Source organism: Mustela lutreola, chromosome 16 (genome assembly GCF_030435805.1).
Source record: "Mustela lutreola isolate mMusLut2 chromosome 16, mMusLut2.pri, whole genome shotgun sequence".
NCBI lineage: Eukaryota > Metazoa > Chordata > Mammalia > Carnivora > Mustelidae > Mustela > Mustela lutreola.
Window position 1 is genome coordinate 44,901,017 of NC_081305.1, and position 17,377 is coordinate 44,918,393.

The 17,377-nt window shown below is 55.1% G+C and overlaps 1 protein-coding gene across 2 annotated transcripts in view; it reads left to right on the plus strand.

Annotated features, from left to right (window-relative positions):
• The window catches only part of RYR1 (ryanodine receptor 1), a 108,096-nt gene that overhangs the window by 52,390 nt on the left and 38,329 nt on the right, over positions 1-17,377 (plus strand). The window contains exons 58-78 of one of the 2 annotated variants that reach the window (XM_059152534.1): positions 310-425; positions 1,998-2,065; positions 2,159-2,280; positions 2,693-2,742; positions 3,159-3,219; positions 3,314-3,552; positions 5,550-5,631; positions 6,162-6,292; positions 6,525-6,857; positions 7,768-8,008; positions 9,432-9,519; positions 9,599-9,691; positions 10,467-10,481; positions 11,683-11,853; positions 13,604-13,663; positions 13,932-14,069; positions 14,552-14,664; positions 14,847-14,943; positions 15,212-15,318; positions 16,510-16,561; positions 16,700-16,768. In XM_059152534.1, the coding sequence (XP_059008517.1) occupies positions 310-425; positions 1,998-2,065; positions 2,159-2,280; positions 2,693-2,742; positions 3,159-3,219; positions 3,314-3,552; positions 5,550-5,631; positions 6,162-6,292; positions 6,525-6,857; positions 7,768-8,008; positions 9,432-9,519; positions 9,599-9,691; positions 10,467-10,481; positions 11,683-11,853; positions 13,604-13,663; positions 13,932-14,069; positions 14,552-14,664; positions 14,847-14,943; positions 15,212-15,318; positions 16,510-16,561; positions 16,700-16,768 (2,446 nt within the window). The remainder of the gene's footprint in view (positions 1-309; positions 426-1,997; positions 2,066-2,158; positions 2,281-2,692; positions 2,743-3,158; positions 3,220-3,313; positions 3,553-5,549; positions 5,632-6,161; positions 6,293-6,524; positions 6,858-7,767; positions 8,009-9,431; positions 9,520-9,598; positions 9,692-10,466; positions 10,482-11,682; positions 11,854-13,603; positions 13,664-13,931; positions 14,070-14,551; positions 14,665-14,846; positions 14,944-15,211; positions 15,319-16,509; positions 16,562-16,699; positions 16,769-17,377) is intronic. The other variant, XM_059152535.1, reaches the window with a different exon arrangement.

Genomic DNA, 17,377 nt, shown 5'->3' on the forward strand with positions numbered 1-17,377 from the left:
AGGGACTAAAGGGGCGGGGCCTGGGGAGGAGGCAAAGAGAGGTGGGGCTTGGGGGGCAATTTGACGCCATTGAGGGGAGGGGCTAAGGGGCGGGGCCTGGGCTGGAGACGGGAACAGAAGTGGGGAGGAGGCCAGGAAGGTGGGGCGTGGAGAGGGAAGGCGGGGCCAGGGAGCATCCCGAAACTTGAGGGGTATATGTGGTGGAGCAGAAGCCTGCAGAGGCAAGGCCTAGTGAAGCAGAAAGGGAACTGGAGAGATTGGGAGACAGGGTGGGCCTTCCTCGGGGCTGACTCCTCTCTGTCCGCGCAGAGGCCTTAAGGACATGGAGTTGGACACGTCTTCCATTGAGAAACGATTTGCTTTTGGCTTCCTGCAGCAGTTGCTGCGCTGGATGGACATCTCCCAGGAATTTATCGCCCATTTGGGTATGGAGGAGGTCCTCTGAACTCCGTCCATACGTGCTGTTTCCCCTAAGGCCCCAGTTCATGCCTTTCTCCTTCCCTCCCCCATCTCATTATTGTGCCAGACACTGTTCCAAGTGTTGAGAACACTGTTCCAGGTGGTGAGCGCAGTGAACAAAACAAAGATCCCTGTCCGCCTGCATTTATATTTCTGTGGTGCATTCAGACAGTTATACAGGTTTTTAAAACACTAATGTGTTTTGGGAAGAAGAATTCACTAGAGCCAGCTAAGGAAGATTAGGAGTGGGGGAAAGTGGGGCTGGTTAAAATTTAAGTAAAGAAGACTGCGAAGGAGCTGGGAGGGAGCTGGCTGGAGGCTTGAGGAGAATATTCCAGGTAGAGGAACAGCCAGTGCAAAAGTTCTGAGAGGTCCCTGGTGTGAGTAACCCAAAGCCCAAGTGGTTGAAGCAGACTGACTGAGGCAGAAAGTGTGAGGAGATGAGGGCAGAGAGGTGCCCTCTGCCCTCTCAAAGACCACGTAGGGCTTTGCAGGCATGGGGAGACTGTGGCTTCCTGAGTGGAATGGCACCATGGGAGGGTTCTGAGCAGGAGAGGACGGTGACCTGCTTCAGGTGTTCACAGACTCCCCTTGGCTGCGCTGGGGACAGACTGTGGGCTTAGGGGCAAAGAGGGTGAGGACTGGGAAGATCCTGGCTCTCTCTTGAGCATGAAGGCTGTTGGTGTGCCCTGCACATGCCTCTTAGGTCCCATTAAGAATCACAGCTGGCCCCTAGAATCCCTCCCAGCTTCCCCTGGAGAGCCACCCAAGACCCCCAGGCTCCCTCAGATGAGTGACACAGCAGGACTCACTCTTACACATCTCACCTCGAGTCCCACACACTGATCCTCTGCTCTGAGCACTTCTCAGCAACTCCCTTTCCTCTCCGTGCCTCAGTTTCCCTACTGAGGCACCACATAGTCGGCCACAGTTCTGTCCCTTACTTGCTGGGTGACCCAGACTGAGTTATTGCACCTTAGTTCCCTTGTCTGTAAAATGAAGGTGAGGTACCGACTATACAGCTCTCCAAGCTGGGAGGCAATTAGATAAGCACATTTCTCACAGTGCCAGTGACATAGCCAGTGTTTAATAATGGGATCCAGCATTAATAGTAGTATTAATTATTACTGTCACCATTTTTATTATCTGAAATTGATTTCCACTCTAAAATCAATTCGAATCTGTCTATGTTGACTTCTGGTTTCATTCATTTGTTTATTCCAAACTTATTCAGTGCCAAATATCAAAGTTCAAGGAGAAAAGGACCCGTGAGGAAAGGGATGTCCTATAGCTTTACCCCATCCCAGTTTGTCCTCCCCATTTACAGCCTCAGGAAGGGTTTGATCAAGGAGTTAGGGGGATCAATTGAGAAAGGGGAGAGAGGTTCACCTCAAAGGCAGCAGAGTTTACTTTAAACCAAGAATTAGTCTCCCATCTTTTCCTACCTTTGCCCTAGAGTCCCCCACCCCTCCATTGGAATGCCCTGAGTTCCCCAGCCTTGAACCCACTATGACCCCTGTTTTCCCCTCCCCCACCAGAGGCTGTGGTCAGCAGTGGACGAGTAGAAAAGTCTCCACATGAACAAGAGATTAAGTTCTTTGCCAAGGTGAGAGGTGGGCTCAGAAGCTGGAGGGGCTGGGGACTGGGTGGGCTCCCCTACCCTTCACTCAGTGCCCCTCATCTCTTCCCCACCCCCCAGATCCTGCTCCCTTTGATCAACCAGTACTTCACCAACCACTGCCTCTATTTCCTGTCCACACCGGCCAAAGTGCTGGGCAGTGGCGGCCATGCCTCCAACAAGGAGAAGGAAATGATCACCAGGTGGGTCATGCTGTGACCTGTCACCAGCCCCCTGACCTCACAGTATCATAATCCTGGACCCTTTCTGCCCATCCTTGGACCTTAGGGGCTCTGTACTGGGTGTTGGGTGCTGACCACTCTAGCTGCAGAAGGAACTGAAGGGTGAAGGTGACCAGCTGTCCTGTTGTGCCCAGGCCTGAGGGGTTTCCCAGGACATGGGACTTTGAGGCAAATGGTCACCCAGTCAGAAAGGCAGACCAGCCTCAGCTCCCAGTATCCCCGTTTCTGCCCCTGACCCTTCAATTTCTTCCCCAAAATCCCTTGTCCTCCTGGTTCTGTCTTCTGTCCCTGGCCCTTTAATTGCATCACTGCTGTTCTTGTCCCTCGATATCCTCACTACCTGTTGCCCCTGTCCTTCTGTCCCTTTCTTCAGCCTCTTCTGCAAGCTTGCTGCTCTTGTCCGTCACCGAGTTTCTCTCTTCGGTAAGTAGCTCTGCTCCCCAGCTCTTCTCCTTAATCCTCCCTCTCTCCCTGCAGTCGCCAGCCCCACCCTGAAGAAGGAGTTCTGGTTTAGGCCTTGATTTGGACAAGCTTCACTGCGTTCTTTCTCCCCACCTGGGGATGGGTGGGGTCATCCTGGGGACAGGGCTGTGACTGGGACAGCCCTGGGCCCTGGCCTCATGGAACCCCCAGGCCTGTAGGGACATAGACTCATCACCAGACTGTGATGGCCCAGAGGGTCCAGGCTGGGTTGGGAGAGGCACAGGCAGAGTGGGTTTAGGGAAGGACAGGGACCTCTTGGGGTCTAGGTGGAGGTGGACCTGGGGCTGAGTTGGGAGTTAGAAGAAGGCACTGCCCTCTTAGCCTTTCCGCCACCCTGGCCCGTCTTCCTTTCCCAGGGACAGATGCTCCGGCTGTGGTCAACTGCCTTCACATCCTGGCCCGCTCCCTGGATGCAAGGTATGGGGCATGGTGCCAACTCCCACCCGTTCTCTGCTTTTCGAAATCGAGAATCTCAGATTCTAGAACTGGTGCACCCCGGCTTCCCTCCTAGGACAGTGATGAAGTCAGGCCCCGAGATCGTGAAAGCTGGCCTCCGCTCCTTCTTTGAGAGCGCATCAGAGGACATCGAGAAGATGGTGGAGAACCTGCGCCTGGGGAAGGTGTCCCAGGCGCGCACGCAGGTGAAGGGCGTGGGCCAGAACCTCACCTACACCACCGTGGCCCTGCTGCCCGTCCTCACCACGCTCTTCCAGCACATTGCCCAGCACCAGTTCGGAGACGACGTCATCCGTAAGGGCCCTGGCCCCAAGGGCGGGGGTGGGGGGGCCAATTCACCCAACACTAGCCCTCCCCATGTGCCCGGCTGTTTGCGTGTGTGGATTCATTGCTCTGAGCCAAGTGAATTGGTAGGTAACAAATGAGGGAGTGAGGGTATGAGTTCAGCCACTCTAACAAAAAGACCGCAAATCACCGTAGCTGAAACAGGAAGGAAGGGTATTTCTTTCTCATGTAATGGTCTAGTTGTAAGTGGCTCAGCACATCAGAAGCCCAGATGTCCTCCATCTTTGTACTCTGCCATCTTGGAAATACACTCCTTAGGCCTGTGGCCCGGGATGGCACACCATTACATCTTCACTCTAGACTGTAGAAGAGAAGAAGTGAAGAGGAGGGCATTGCAGTCCTTATAAAGGAAAGACCTAGAAGCAGTCTCCATCACTCCTGCTGACATCCATCTGGTTGGCCAGGATTTAGCATGTGGCCGCATGTCACCACAAGGAAGGCTAGGAAGTGGCCTTTATTCTGGGAGGTCGTGTGTCAGGCTAAATATTGGAGGTCTCTTACGAGGAGGAAGAAAAGAGCAGAAAAATGTTAAGAGGAGATATTGGGAGTCCATTAGTAGTGTGTGCCATGTGTATGCTCCCAAGGGGCACATACGGTATGTGACCCAGCCTGGGGTCTTGGGACATAATAGTGAGCAATGTGCTTTGGTTAATGAGACACAAGCAAGACACAACACCCAGGGGGTTGTCAGGTACTCAAAAAAAAGAGCCTTGCCAGATGTGGCCTGGACTATGGAGGAGCAAGGAGGGGAAGGACAGGTGGAGCTGGTGGGACAGACGCTCAGAAGGCTGAGGGGATGGGCTGTGGCGGGGAGGCAGCCAGAGGGAGGCCCAAGGCCCTGGCCCGGGACCCGCAGATGGTGGGGCCTCCAAGAGACAGGGGTTGGAAGAAGTAATCAGTTTGAGGGAGATGCCAAGGTCAGTTTGGGACTTGGTGGTTGTGAGAGGCTCAGGGAATACCCTGGAAGGTGTCCAGGATGGGCTAGAGGGCCAGTGGGCTGTGAGGACTGGCAGATAGTGGGGCTATGTCTCAGCTCACTGTTGATTTGAAATCACAACCTCTTGATAAAAGTAAGAAAAGTTCTGCTTGGGTGGGGTCCTTCCCCCACCCCCACATTTTATTTAGAAAATTTCAAAGTATCCAGGAAAGTCAGAAGAAGAGGATTGTTAACAATTTGCCCCATTCACTTACCCTTTCACTTTAGGGGTGGAAAGTGTTTATAAACCTTTTAGTTGAACTTTTGAATGTGAGTTGCATCCACCGTGACACCGGATCCCTGCGTCTCTGTCACGTAATCACAGTATCATCATCACCACGTGACCTGACTGTATTTAAATTTTCATTGTTACCCTCCACATGTCTTTGATTTAAAAAAAAATATTCAGAATCCAGTCAGATTTCCCTTGTTGTATTTGGTTGTTAGGCCTGTGTAGTGACTTGCATCTAGAACATGCCCCTTAACCTCTTTGGGTCCCATGACATTTGTGAGGTTGTTGAGGTTCCTAACCTGGGTGGGTGGCCGGGGGGGGGGGGGCAGGGGATGGTAGATGACCTCAAATTATAGTTGGGATTGGGTGTTTGTTTGCATTTTTCTGCAAAGAGTGTACAGCACTATCATCAAAGAGACCTGTGACTCCTCTCTAAGGAAGGAACAACTAGCCTTTATTGAGTGCCTGCTGTGTGCCACGTTCCAACTTGCCTCCAAGCATTAACTCTTTTGATCCTCACAACCACTCCACGAGGAAGATACTATAATTATCCCCATTTTACAAATAGGGAAACTGAGGCCAAGAGCATGTTGGTACTTGCTCAAGTCACAAAACTGGTAAATGGCAGGCTGGCTCTACAGCCCTGCTCTTACCCAGTATTTGGAGACGAGGGAGGAGGGCAGGGAGCACAGGTGTGATAGGTGCGTCCCTGACCTTCGCCCTCCATCTCTCCCTCAGTGGATGACGTCCAGGTCTCTTGCTACCGAACGCTGTGCAGTATCTACTCTCTGGGAACCACCAAGAACACTTACGTAGAAAAGTAAGGAGAGAGAACCATAGTTGGGGGCTGGGGTGGGTACTGTGGGGCTCAGGGAAAGGAGGGAGCAGGAGAGATGTTCAAAGCTTCAACAGCAGATGGGCTTAGTGACAGCTGCAGTTCACCGAGGCAGCCACATGAGGTCACTCAGGGGAAAGCCAGTGAAGGAAGTGGCCGCCTCTGGCTCAGGGGCCAAATTAGGCCCCAGGCACTGGCTGCCCAGGATGGCAGGTGTTCCCTACTGGGGAGCGAGCTTGCCCTGGCAGGGTGTGGTACACGGGAGCCACAGCAAGCTGGGGGCACTGGGGAGGGCCCCTGGTGGTGGCTATGTGGCTGGGGTCTCCTGAGCTGGGCTCAGCCATTGGAGCAAGAAGACATTTAAAAAGCCCTGGGGAAAGACTACCTTGGTGTCCTCGGTAATGGCAGCTCCTCTCAGGAGAGTTCTGGGGAGAGACACTTCTGTGGAGACAGAGGCTGGGACCCGGGAGCAGGCAGAAAGAGGGGCATGGGAGCTAAGTAGCCCCCTTTTCCAGGCTGCGGCCAGCCCTGGGGGAGTGCCTGGCCCGTCTTGCAGCAGCTATGCCGGTGGCGTTCCTGGAGCCTCAGCTGAATGAGTATAATGCCTGCTCAGTGTACACTACCAAGTCTCCCCGGGAGCGGGCCCGTAAGTGGCATGGGGCTGGGGCAGCTGGCAGGCCTTACCTTCTCCCCAGCACAGGGCCCCGGAGTGGCAGGAGCCCTCTTTGGGGGCAGTGTGATCCAGTCTGGGTTCTGAGGGCTGAGGATTCCCCAGGTTGGGGGCACTCCAGAGCTTGTGGGGGGCCCGGGTTCGTGGTACAGACACTGAGGTCTGGGGGTGATGGGTGAGAGCGCCCTGACTCCTCCATGCACCCCAGTCCTGGGGCTCCCCAATAGCGTGGAGGAGATGTGTCCTGACATCCCAGTGCTGGAGCGGCTTATGGCGGACATCGGTGTGCTGGCCGAGTCGGGAGCCCGCTACACGGAGATGCCACACGTCATCGAGATCACATTGCCCATGCTGTGCAGCTACCTGCCCCGCTGGTGGGAGCGCGGGCCCGAGGCGCCACCCCCTGCCCTGCCCGCAGGGGCCCCCCCGCCCTGCACAGCGGTCACCTCTGACCACCTCAACTCCCTGCTGGGGAACATCCTGCGGATCATCGTCAACAACCTGGGCATTGACGAGGCATCGTGGATGAAGCGTCTGGCCGGTGGGTCTGGGGGGCACCGGGCTCCTGAGGCTGGGGCCAATGTCCTGGACCCCAGGCCCTTGAATCTGAGGGTCTGAGAGGGAGATCTCGGGGTTGTGGTTTCCTGGGAGTTGGGAGAAGTTGGAGTCTAGGCTTTCTCAGGGTCAGAAGGCTAGGGGTCATCCCAAGGGGTCAGAATCTCAGGTTCATGGGGTCTGGGGTGAATGGATGGGTCCTGAGAGTCCTCCAGACTGGATTCTGAATTTCCAGAGCCTTGGAGAGGGTAAGAAGCTGGGTCAGAGGCATGGGTTCCTTATACAAAGGGTCAGAAAACCAGGTCAGGCGTCAGGGTCCCTGATATGGATGGGGCTGTAGGTCAGAGGTCAAGAAATGAGTTTTTAAAGGGCTGGGATCCCTGGCTCAGAAGTTCTGTATCAGGAATCGGGTCGAGCTAGGGATTGGGGGCTGGGAGCAGAGATCGGGAGCAGAGGTCAGAGGCTGGAATAAGAAACCAGGCATCACAGAAATCATGCGGTGAGGTCAGGTTCTGCGTTTGGGCTAGGTCAGAGGTAAAAGACTAGAGTGAGAGGTCGTAGAGTAAGAGTAAGAGTAGAGTAAGGTATCAGGTTATGACTCAGTTGTTGGGGTCAGAGGTCAGGTGCTTCTGTCAGGCTGGGTCCAGGTCAAGGGATATGGCTGGGACCAAGGATTGAGGGCTGTGTCAGAGGTCAGGGCCTGAGGTCAGGAATGAGATCAGAGGTAGAAGCTGAGGTCAGGCTGGGGTCCACGAGAGCTGCTGGGTCCCAGGCATAGGTCAGGAATCATGGGCTGGGAGCAGAGGTCAGGATGGAGATCAAAGGCCATAGGTCAGGTGCCAGAGTTTGAGGTTGGCCAGCAGCAAGTCCCCTGCACCCCCCTTTTGCTCCTGCAGTGTTTGCCCAGCCCATTGTGAGCCGGGCCCGGCCTGAGCTTCTGCATTCCCACTTCATCCCTACCATTGGGCGCTTGCGCAAGCGGGCGGGGAAGGTGGTAGCTGAGGAGGAGCAGCTGCGCCTGGAGGCCAAGGCCGAAGCGGAGGAGGGCGAGCTCCTGGTGCGGGATGAGTTCTCTGTGCTCTGCCGGGACCTGTACGCCCTCTACCCACTGCTCATCCGCTATGTGGACAACAACAGGTCAGCGTGTCCCCAGCCATCCCCGTGCACAGTCAACCTAACCTCCCACCTCCCTGACCCCACCTGACCCCCCACCTTTTGAGTGACTATTATTTTTTTCCGACTCTCACCTGAGCCCACCCAGCCTTCTGACCACCCCCCACCATTGCTTCTGGCCCCACAAAATCCAGCCCACTGGTGTGCACGCCCCTTCCGCTCCTTTACACCCACTGAGGCAGAGCCCCTGGGAGGCTGCTGTGTCAGCCATCAGGAGCCCCACTTTCCCTCCAGCACCTTCTCCAGGCCCAGGTGGCGGGGGCCCGATAGTCAGGCCTTCCTCCGTCCCTGACAGGAAGGGGAGACAGCCCAGAGCCAGCCAGCCTGGCTTCCCTCAGAAACAGGTCTTTAGATAAAAGCAAGAGCAGGTGTCAGTTAGTTGTCAACATCCCTCTAAAATCAGAAGCACTATTTAAAGAATTACTCACTCCTAGGGGCAGCCTGATCTGGGGTTAGTAAATAGGTTTCAACTCCAGATTCCATCCTGGTGGAGAAAACTCAAAGATTGCAGCAGGGCTTTGTAAGAAAGGGGGCTGGGATTGATTAGTTATGTCTGTCACAGGAGCAGATATGGGAAGCTCTGGTCCGCATGCTAGATAAGTCCATGCACACCCATGGTTGTGCTCAGGAGGCAGGTACTGCTCTAGGGTCAGTGCCCCGGAGGTGGAGCCCTGGGTCAGAGAACCTGAACAAGTAAATTGTGGGAGACTGGGATCAATTAGTTATGTCTGTCACAGGAGTAGACATGGGAAGCCATGGTCCGCATGCTAGATAAGTCCATGCACACCCATGGTTGTGCTCAGGAGGCAGGTACTGCTCTAGGGTCAGTACCCCAGAGGCAGAGCCCTGGGTCAGAGAGCCTGAACAAGTAAATCATGCATTCACACTGTGGGATACTACATGGGAGCAAAAATGGGCCAACCCTTGCAACACACAACAATGTGGGTGGATCTTAAAAACATCGGATTGAAAGAAGCCAGGAAAATTCCAGACATTATCATTTATTTCTGCAGCATTCAAGAACAGACAAAAATAGTTCATGTTCAGGATGAGGGTCGTCAGGGGGGAGGGAGAGAAGAGTGGCTGGGAGGGGCACGGAGATAATTCTGGGTTCTGGAAGTGTTCTGTTTCTTGACTTGGGTGGTGTTCACCTTGTACTGGTTCATCAAGTTGACTATGTTGTGTTTCCATAAAAAAGTAGAGATAGAAGAATCCCTTTTTAAAAAGAATTGTTAAGATTTTCAAATCATCCAAGTGGCCAGATTACCCTAGAAAACTCCATCCCTCCCACTGGATGGTCCCGTCCCCTGAGAGCTCTCTGTGAGGCGTCCCCTTCAGAGGGGGTCCCTGCCCCCATCCCTCGCCAGCCCCCTCCCTGCCCATCTAGGGCGCACTGGCTGACGGAGCCCAATCCCAGCGCTGAGGAGCTGTTCCGGATGGTGGGCGAGATCTTCATCTACTGGTCCAAGTCCCACGTGAGTTCCTGCCCATTCTGCCCCTCCTTGCCAAGACCCTCACCACTGTGGCTGATCCTGACACTGCTTCTCCCTCCAGAACTTCAAGCGCGAGGAGCAGAACTTCGTGGTCCAGAATGAGATCAACAACATGTCATTTCTGACTGCTGACAATAAGAGCAAAATGGCCAAGGTGGGTGCTTTGTGGTGAGAGGACTTGGTGGGGAGGGTGGGAGCACCCTTTAGGCCTTCCTGCCTGACCCCTTCACCCAGCCAGCCTGCCCTGTCCTGGTCACATTCCTTGCAGCTATCACCACATCCCATATTTCCCTCCTCCTGCCTCCCCATCTGTCTCTTCCCTTACCCCATCTCCCTCCTCTTTTTCCTTCCCCCCATATCCCTCTTCTTTCGCCATCTCCCCTCTCCTCCCCATCTCCTTCTTCCCCATCACCCTTATCCCATCTCCCTCCTCCTTCCTCCCCATGTCCCTCCTCCCCATCCCCCTCCTCCTATGTCCCTCCTCTCCTCCTTTCCCTATCTCCTTTCTCTCCCTCACCTCCTTCCCCTCCCTTTCCCATCTCCCCTCTCACTTCTCCCCATCCCCCTCCTCCCCACTCTCTCCTCCGCAATTCCCTCTTCTCCCACCCTTCCCCTCCTCCATCTCCCTCCACCCTGATGTCCTCTTCTCCCATGTCTTTCCTCATATCCCCATTACCCCATATCCCCCCCCCCTCTTCCTGTCCCCTTATACGTCTCAGAACTGCCCTCTTCAGGGTCCGAAGGAACAAATCCACCCGCCCTGAGTCAGGGTCTGGAAATGCCCAGCTAGGGGATGTGTGTCGGGCTGGGGCAGGGGAGCTGCCCACTTGGCAGCTGGGGCAGGGTAGGGCGCACTTGGCGTTGGGCCTGGGGTTCTCTGAGAGACCAGGGTAACCCTTCTTGTCTCTGTCTGCAACCTGATGAAGCAGGCGGGAGATGTACAGGTCAGCCCCATGTCTGGGACCTTCCGCATGCCTCTTGGCTTAATACCCTCTTCTCCCCTCTCCCCAGCTTCTGCTTCCCCTGCCCCTGTTCCCCACCCCTCATCCTTGTCTCCCAGCCCCCAGCCTCTCCGCCACCACCCCCATCCACTCCCTTTCCAACACTCAGCTTTTGGCAATTTAACTTTTTTTTTTTTTTTAACTTTTGTTAAAAAAAAAAACCAACAACAACAAGAAAAAAAACCCCAGCACACCTCTGAGCTTTTCCCAAAGCATTGTGGTCTGAGGTCACAGGGAATGGGGTGGGCCAGGCACGCGCATGGTTGGGTTTAAGGCTTGGGCTCTGGGACCAGATTGACTTGGGTTCAGATCCTGACTGTTGGCAGTTGGCTGTGCGACCTTAGTCAAGTGTTTTATTTTTTGAGTCTCAACTGGCATCTGGCCAGTGACCCCTGGCCCCAGGGCTCTGCAAGGACCCAGTGGGATGCTGCATGTGGCCTCAATGGTGTCTTGGCACATATGTGGGCCATGCTCCGTCCTATGAGCCGGGGTGGATGTGGCCAGAAGCTTGTCACTGGGGCTTGTCAGAGCTTGTCACTGGGGCTTCTCTTTGGCATGATTGGGATGGCCCTTGGCTCCAGAACACGGCTGTGGGACTCTGTGCCCCGTGTTTCTGCTTCCAGATCATTCTGGATCTCTCTTCCATCTTCTGTCTCCCCATCTCTTTGTCTGTCTCTGTCTCTCAGTGTCTCTCTTTTCCTTCCAACTTTTTTTGTCTCTTGAGACTTCATGGTTTTGCATCTTTGTTTCATTCTTGGGAACTCACTCTTTGGATATAAAATGTCAGGTTGTGCGTGTTGTGGGGGAGGGAAGTTGTGGTGCGGAAGTCGTTAGGGGATTCTGGAAGAGACTGCCAGAGGTTGAGAAAGGCCTGGAATTGGGCGAAATCTGGAAGGGTCTGGGATGGAGGCTGGGAATATGGGCTAGACAGAGGCTTGGATCTGGCAGGATCTAGGGTGAGGGCTGGGGGCTTTGCTGAAAGATCAGCAAAATCTGGAGTGGAAACTGATGCTGGCCCTGAGGTGGGGGAGGGGACATCTGGCACCCAGGCTTTGGGCTGGAAGATGGACAGTTGCAGAAGCCTGGGCTGGGGCCTGGGGCCAGGATGGGAGTTGGGCTAGTGCTGAGCCCCCTGTCCCCACAGTCAGGTGGCTCAGACCAGGAACGCACCAAGAAGAAGCGCCGAGGGGACCGGTACTCTGTGCAGACATCCCTGATTGTCGCCACGCTCAAGAAGATGCTGCCCATCGGCCTGAATATGTGTGCGCCCACGGACCAGGAACTCATCACACAGGCCAAGAACCGCTATGCCCTGGTGCCTGCACCACCCCATGATGGCACCTGCCAGCACCTGACCCCACACCCCACCAAGCCCCTGGGACCCTCCTGAGCCCCAAGGATCCCCCTGGGAGCCCTCTCTTAGGAGACCCTAATGAATCTTTCTCCAGGACCCCGAGGACTCATTGGCTCCCTTAGGATGTCCTAAGACTTTCCCCAGGGTGCTGAGGACCCCTTTTGGGATACTTCCAAAACCCTAGGACCTGAGGACCCTAACTGGAACCCAGTTAGGAAACTCAGGAGTATCATTAAGACCGGTGGGGCCCAAGGACCATAGGGAGCCTTGAAGGACCCTACTGAACGCTGCCCACTCCCCGACCATGCCTGACATATTAGGACCCCATGGCCCTGCGGAGACACATGAGCCCTCCTGAGACTCCTCTCAGTTCTCCACCAGGACCTCCCAAACCTCCTTGGGATCCATTGAGTCCCCCATGATCCCACTGGCTCTCTCCTGAACCTCTGGGTCCCTACTGAGCTCTCCAGCTCATCACCTCTTTCCCTTGGGGCCTGGTGACTCCATCCTCTGGATTCTGTTCATATACAAGAGCCCCCAAAGACTTGGGTTCCAGTGAGCACTCTGTGATCCCAGTAGCCCCGCAGGACTGGCTGCTTCCCCAGAACCACACCCAAGCCTCAGATGCTTCAGGATTCCTGAGATGGGTTGATCCCACCACCCTCCCCCAACCCTCCTAAGCCCTCTGAGGCTCCAAGGAGGACTCCCAGGATCCCACTTACCCTTTGTATGGGATAACAACCCCCATGCTTGTCAACCACAGGGATCCTAAGAATCCCCCCAGGACCTTGCCAACAGCCTATTAACCGCTTGGGGACCTTGAAGACCACTGACTCCCACTGGTATCACAAACACCCCCTTTCCTGGAACTCTAAAGAATCCTTCCCTCAGGACCTCAAACTCCTCCTAGGACCTGTTGGGTCTTCCCAAGAACCCAAAGAGCCCTTCAGGGCTCCTCTGACCCCTCAAGTTGGTCTTTGAGGGTCCCTCTCTCCTGGGGATCTCAGGAATCGCCCTTACTGACCTTTCCTTTGGCCTCCACAGAAATCCCACTGGTGACTTGATCTGCTTGATCCCTCATGACCTCTGGTGATCTTGCCATTTCCCTTACAACTCCCTCACCTCCTCTGATCTTCAAAAACTCCCTTCCCTCTGCCCAGCCCCTTTATTTATTTATTTTTTAAAGATTTTATTTATTTATTTCACACAGAGGGAGATCACAAGTAGGCAGAGAAGCAGGCAGAGAGAGGAGGAAGCAGGCAGAGAGAGGGGGAAGCAGGCTCCCTGCTGAGCAGACAGCCAGATGTGGGGCTCGATCCCAGGACCCTGAGATCATGGACCTGAGCTGAAGGCAGAGGCTTAAACCACTGAGCTACCCAGGCACTCCCCAGCCCCACTTTAACCCTCCTCTGACCCCCAGTCATCCATCAGTGGCCTTATTTGACCTTCGAGAACAATCTCTCATTACTCCCTACCTCCTCCCACACTCCAAGCCCCTCTAATTCTTACTGTCTCTTCAAGGTGCATCTGTAGCCTCTAGGACTCCCTTTGGACCATCCCTGACCTTTGGACCCTTTCAGTTTCTCCCAGAACCCAACTCCCTCACACACATACACACCAGCTACCGGGTGTTGGCCTGGAAAGGAATGGGATGTGGGTTAAGGAGGATGCTGGGCTATCATTGTGACCCAGCTTCGCCATGTCTCCCCAGAAAGACACAGATGAGGAGGTCCGGGAATATCTGCAAAACAACCTTCACCTTCAAGGAAAGGTACCTTTCTTAATCTGCAAGCAAAAGGGGTGTGTTTAGGATAATAGCAACTGTGAGAGCCAAGTACTCTTACTCCCTACCTGGCATTGAAAGAGGGACCTTAAGTTGTACTCACCCACTGAATCGGCACAGCACCGAGAAAGGGGGGCGGGGCAGCCAGAGGAGCCCACCTCGCATGCAGAGGGGCCCTCACACGAGCCCCGCTGGGGAGCGGGGAGCCACCCAGGGAGGGGCCCTCATGCCGGGCCCCTGTCCTTCCTCCCATCAGGTCGAAGGCTCCCCTTCTTTGCGCTGGCAGATGGCCCTGTACCGTGGTGTCCCGGGCCGTGAGGAGGACGCCGATGACCCCGAGAAAATCGTGCGCAGGGTTCAGGAAGTGTCTGCGGTGCTCTACCACCTGGAGCAGGTGGCTGGGGCTGGAGGGGTCTCAGAGGGGTGGGGCCGAAGCGTGGGTCTGTGGGCGGGGTCTAAGGAGGAACTTTGGTTGGAGCCTGGAGTTTAGAATGGAAATTCGGCTCTGGGGCAGGACCTGGTGCCTAAATCTTGGGCCGAGGAGCTTGGGGCTGGAGACAGAACCTGGGGTCTAGAGTGGGACCTGGAATTAAGACCCTTGACTCTGGGCAGGACCATGGGTGGGTCGTGGGATGGTGGCGGACCTGGCTAGTGACCCGGCACCTGTGGGTGGGGCCTAGGAAAGATGGTGTGGTCTGGAATTTAAAGCCCAGGGTGGAACCTTGACTCTGTTGGCACAGCCAGCGTGTTCCTCTGGCCCCGCAAGTTGGGCCTGAATTTGGGGCTAGACATGCATGGGCAGTTTTGCTACGGGACTGAGAGTGGGGATCAGGTCAGGGGCAGAGTTTGGGGACATGACAGATTGCCGCCCCCTAGACCGAGCACCCTTACAAATCCAAGAAGGCCGTGTGGCACAAGCTCTTGTCCAAGCAGCGCCGGAGGGCAGTGGTTGCCTGTTTCCGCATGACCCCCCTGTACAACCTGCCCACGTAAGACCCCCAGGGAGGAGGGAGGCTTGGGGGCGGTGGAGAAGGGGTGACTGAGGGGCGGGAGGAGGAGGAGGGGGCGCCACCACGATGCGGTCTGCTTGGGGAAGGTAGATGTGCGGGAGGATAACGGAGGCGCGGTGCGGGTCATGGTCTGGGGGACGCCGCACGCCTTTCCCCTGCAGGCACCGGGCCTGTAACATGTTCCTGGAGAGTTACAAGGCCGGGTGGATCCTGACTGAAGACCACAGCTTTGAAGACCGCATGATCGATGACCTTTCAGTGAGCTGGATGGGACCTGCCTGGGAGTGGAGGGGGCAGGGCTGAATGCGGGGGGGGGGGGGGGGGGCGCTAGCTTGCTGGCTGCCCATTTCAGCAGTCGCCCTCCATATTCAGGAGTACGGGAAAGGCGGCAGCAGGCTTGGGGAGAGATAAGGGGAAGGACTTATGGCAGGGGGCAGAGAAAAAAATCTAGCCCAGCAAGGCTATGGCGGAGGGAGACAGGAGGGGACTCTAGAAACCCCTTTCGCAAGCCCCACACCTCCCCCAGAAAGCTGGGGAGCAGGAGGAGGAGGAGGAGGAGGTGGAGGAGAAGAAGCCGGACCCCCTACATCAGCTGGTCCTTCACTTCAGCCGCACCGCCCTGACTGAGAAGAGGTGAGGACCTTTCCTGCGTCCTGGGACAGGATCTACATCCTCCCACCCGGCAACCTCCCTGCTCCTCAAGACAGACCCTCTGTGTCCCTGGGGAGCCCCACAGCTGATATTTCAGTGTCATTTTCCTCTGACAGGCCCAGGCCACTGTGCCCTGTTTTGTAGGCTGAGCTCTTGGCAAGCCATCTCTTCTGATAGAGCTCACGTCACAGGCAATATTGATGAAAGCTTTGTCTTGCTTGAACAAAATCAGTAGATTATGAGAAGAAAAATCAGCATATTATAACAGATTTTCAATAAGGTGGATTGTTTAATTTCCAGACAGGACCACATGCTGGGCAGAAAGGAGAAAGTCTCCTCTCCCCTCCCCCTGCCCCCAGTAAGATCAAGATATTTTTATCAAAAAAAAAAAAAAAAAAGCACTCTCCTTGGCAGACCTCTGCACAGATCTCATTGGCCAGAATTCTGACCTCAGGCCACCCCCAGCTACAAGGGAGACTGGGGCACCCAGCACTCTGTTTTTCATCTTTGGAAAACCAGGACTCTGGAGTTAGATAAGGTAGGCCTGAGTCACAGCACAAGCTGTGGGACTCGGCCAAGAAGGATCTTAGTGGTTGGATTGACTTATCTGTAAAATGAGGCTAGTAATAGGTCTACCTATCTAATCCTGTCTCAAAATAATAGGGCTCTTGTGAGGATTAATGTGTTATGACAGATAGAAAGCACTTAGAATAGGGATTGACCTAGAGTAAACACTCAATAGGTGTTGGCCACTACTACTACTACTATTATTATTATTATTAATAAGGCCCAAGAGGGTGGTTGGTCATAGTTATCAAACGAGCCAATAGCCGGAAGCTTGCTCCAGGCATCATACACGCTATTTTCACAAGCCCAGGGGAAAGGGAGCCCCCCTGCCGATCCCTCCAGTAAACCCAGAATGAATTCCAGTGGACCCACATGAAGCACAAGACCATCTTGTCCCTATTACCGAGGCCAAGCCTATTAAACATGCTAATTGGCTAAGTCTTGATCACACTCACCCCCTCTGTCAGTGGACAGTGGACCCCCCAATGCCCAACTACACAGCCCGGGCATGGGGAGGGGTGGCTCTCCAAAGGGAAACTAGAAGCGGTTATAGGATGGGGGTCCTCTCCACTGGGCCCTGATCATCTCCCCCGCTTACTTCCTTAGCAAACTGGATGAGGATTACCTGTATATGGCGTATGCTGACATCATGGCAAAGGTGAGGTCCTGCCCCCCTCCCCCCACCTTCCTGGGCACGTTCCCTTCTCCCCAGCTGCAATGCCTGCCTGCTCAGAGGGGTCTGGGTGAACTAGGGGATCTCCTCTGTTCACCGTCATCTCTAATGTCCTGTCCCCAGAGCTGCCACATGGAGGAGGGAGGGGAGAATGGCGAAGCAGATGAGGAAGAAGTGGAGGTGTCCTTTGAGGTAGGTGGGGTCAGGAGGTCCCTGAGGAAAGGGCAAAGGGAAGTCACTCCCTGTTCATTCAGGCTGTGTTCACAGAGTAGTGCTCTGGGCCCAGCCCTGTGCTGGGTCATGTTGGGGACACAGCCGTAACTGTCGGTCACCTGGGGAGAGACAGATACATCAACCAGACAGGAACAGCAAAGATTATTCACGGTGGTGGTATGGGAGGCTCAGGCAGAGTGGGCAGGGCAGAATGGGGGAGGCGGGGGAATCTAGGGAAGCTCAGGGGGACACAGGCCAGGGGTGGGGGGAGTAGTTATGGCGGCTGGGGAAGCCCAAGCAAGGGGAAGGGTCAGGGAGGGCTTCTCAGAGGAGGGGATGTCTGAGCAGGAGGATAAAGGGAGTGTGCCTGGGGCACCTGGGTGGCTCAGTGGGTTAAGCCTCTGCCTTCAGCTCAGGTCATGATCTCAGGGTCCTGGGATCAAGCCCCACATCGGACTCTCGGACTCTCTGCTCAGTGGGGAGCCTGCTTCCCTTCCTCTCTCTGCCTGCCTTGCTGTTTACTTGTGGTCTCTGTCTGTCAAATAAATAAAAATCTTTAAAAGGAGTGTGCCGGGGCACCTGTGTGGC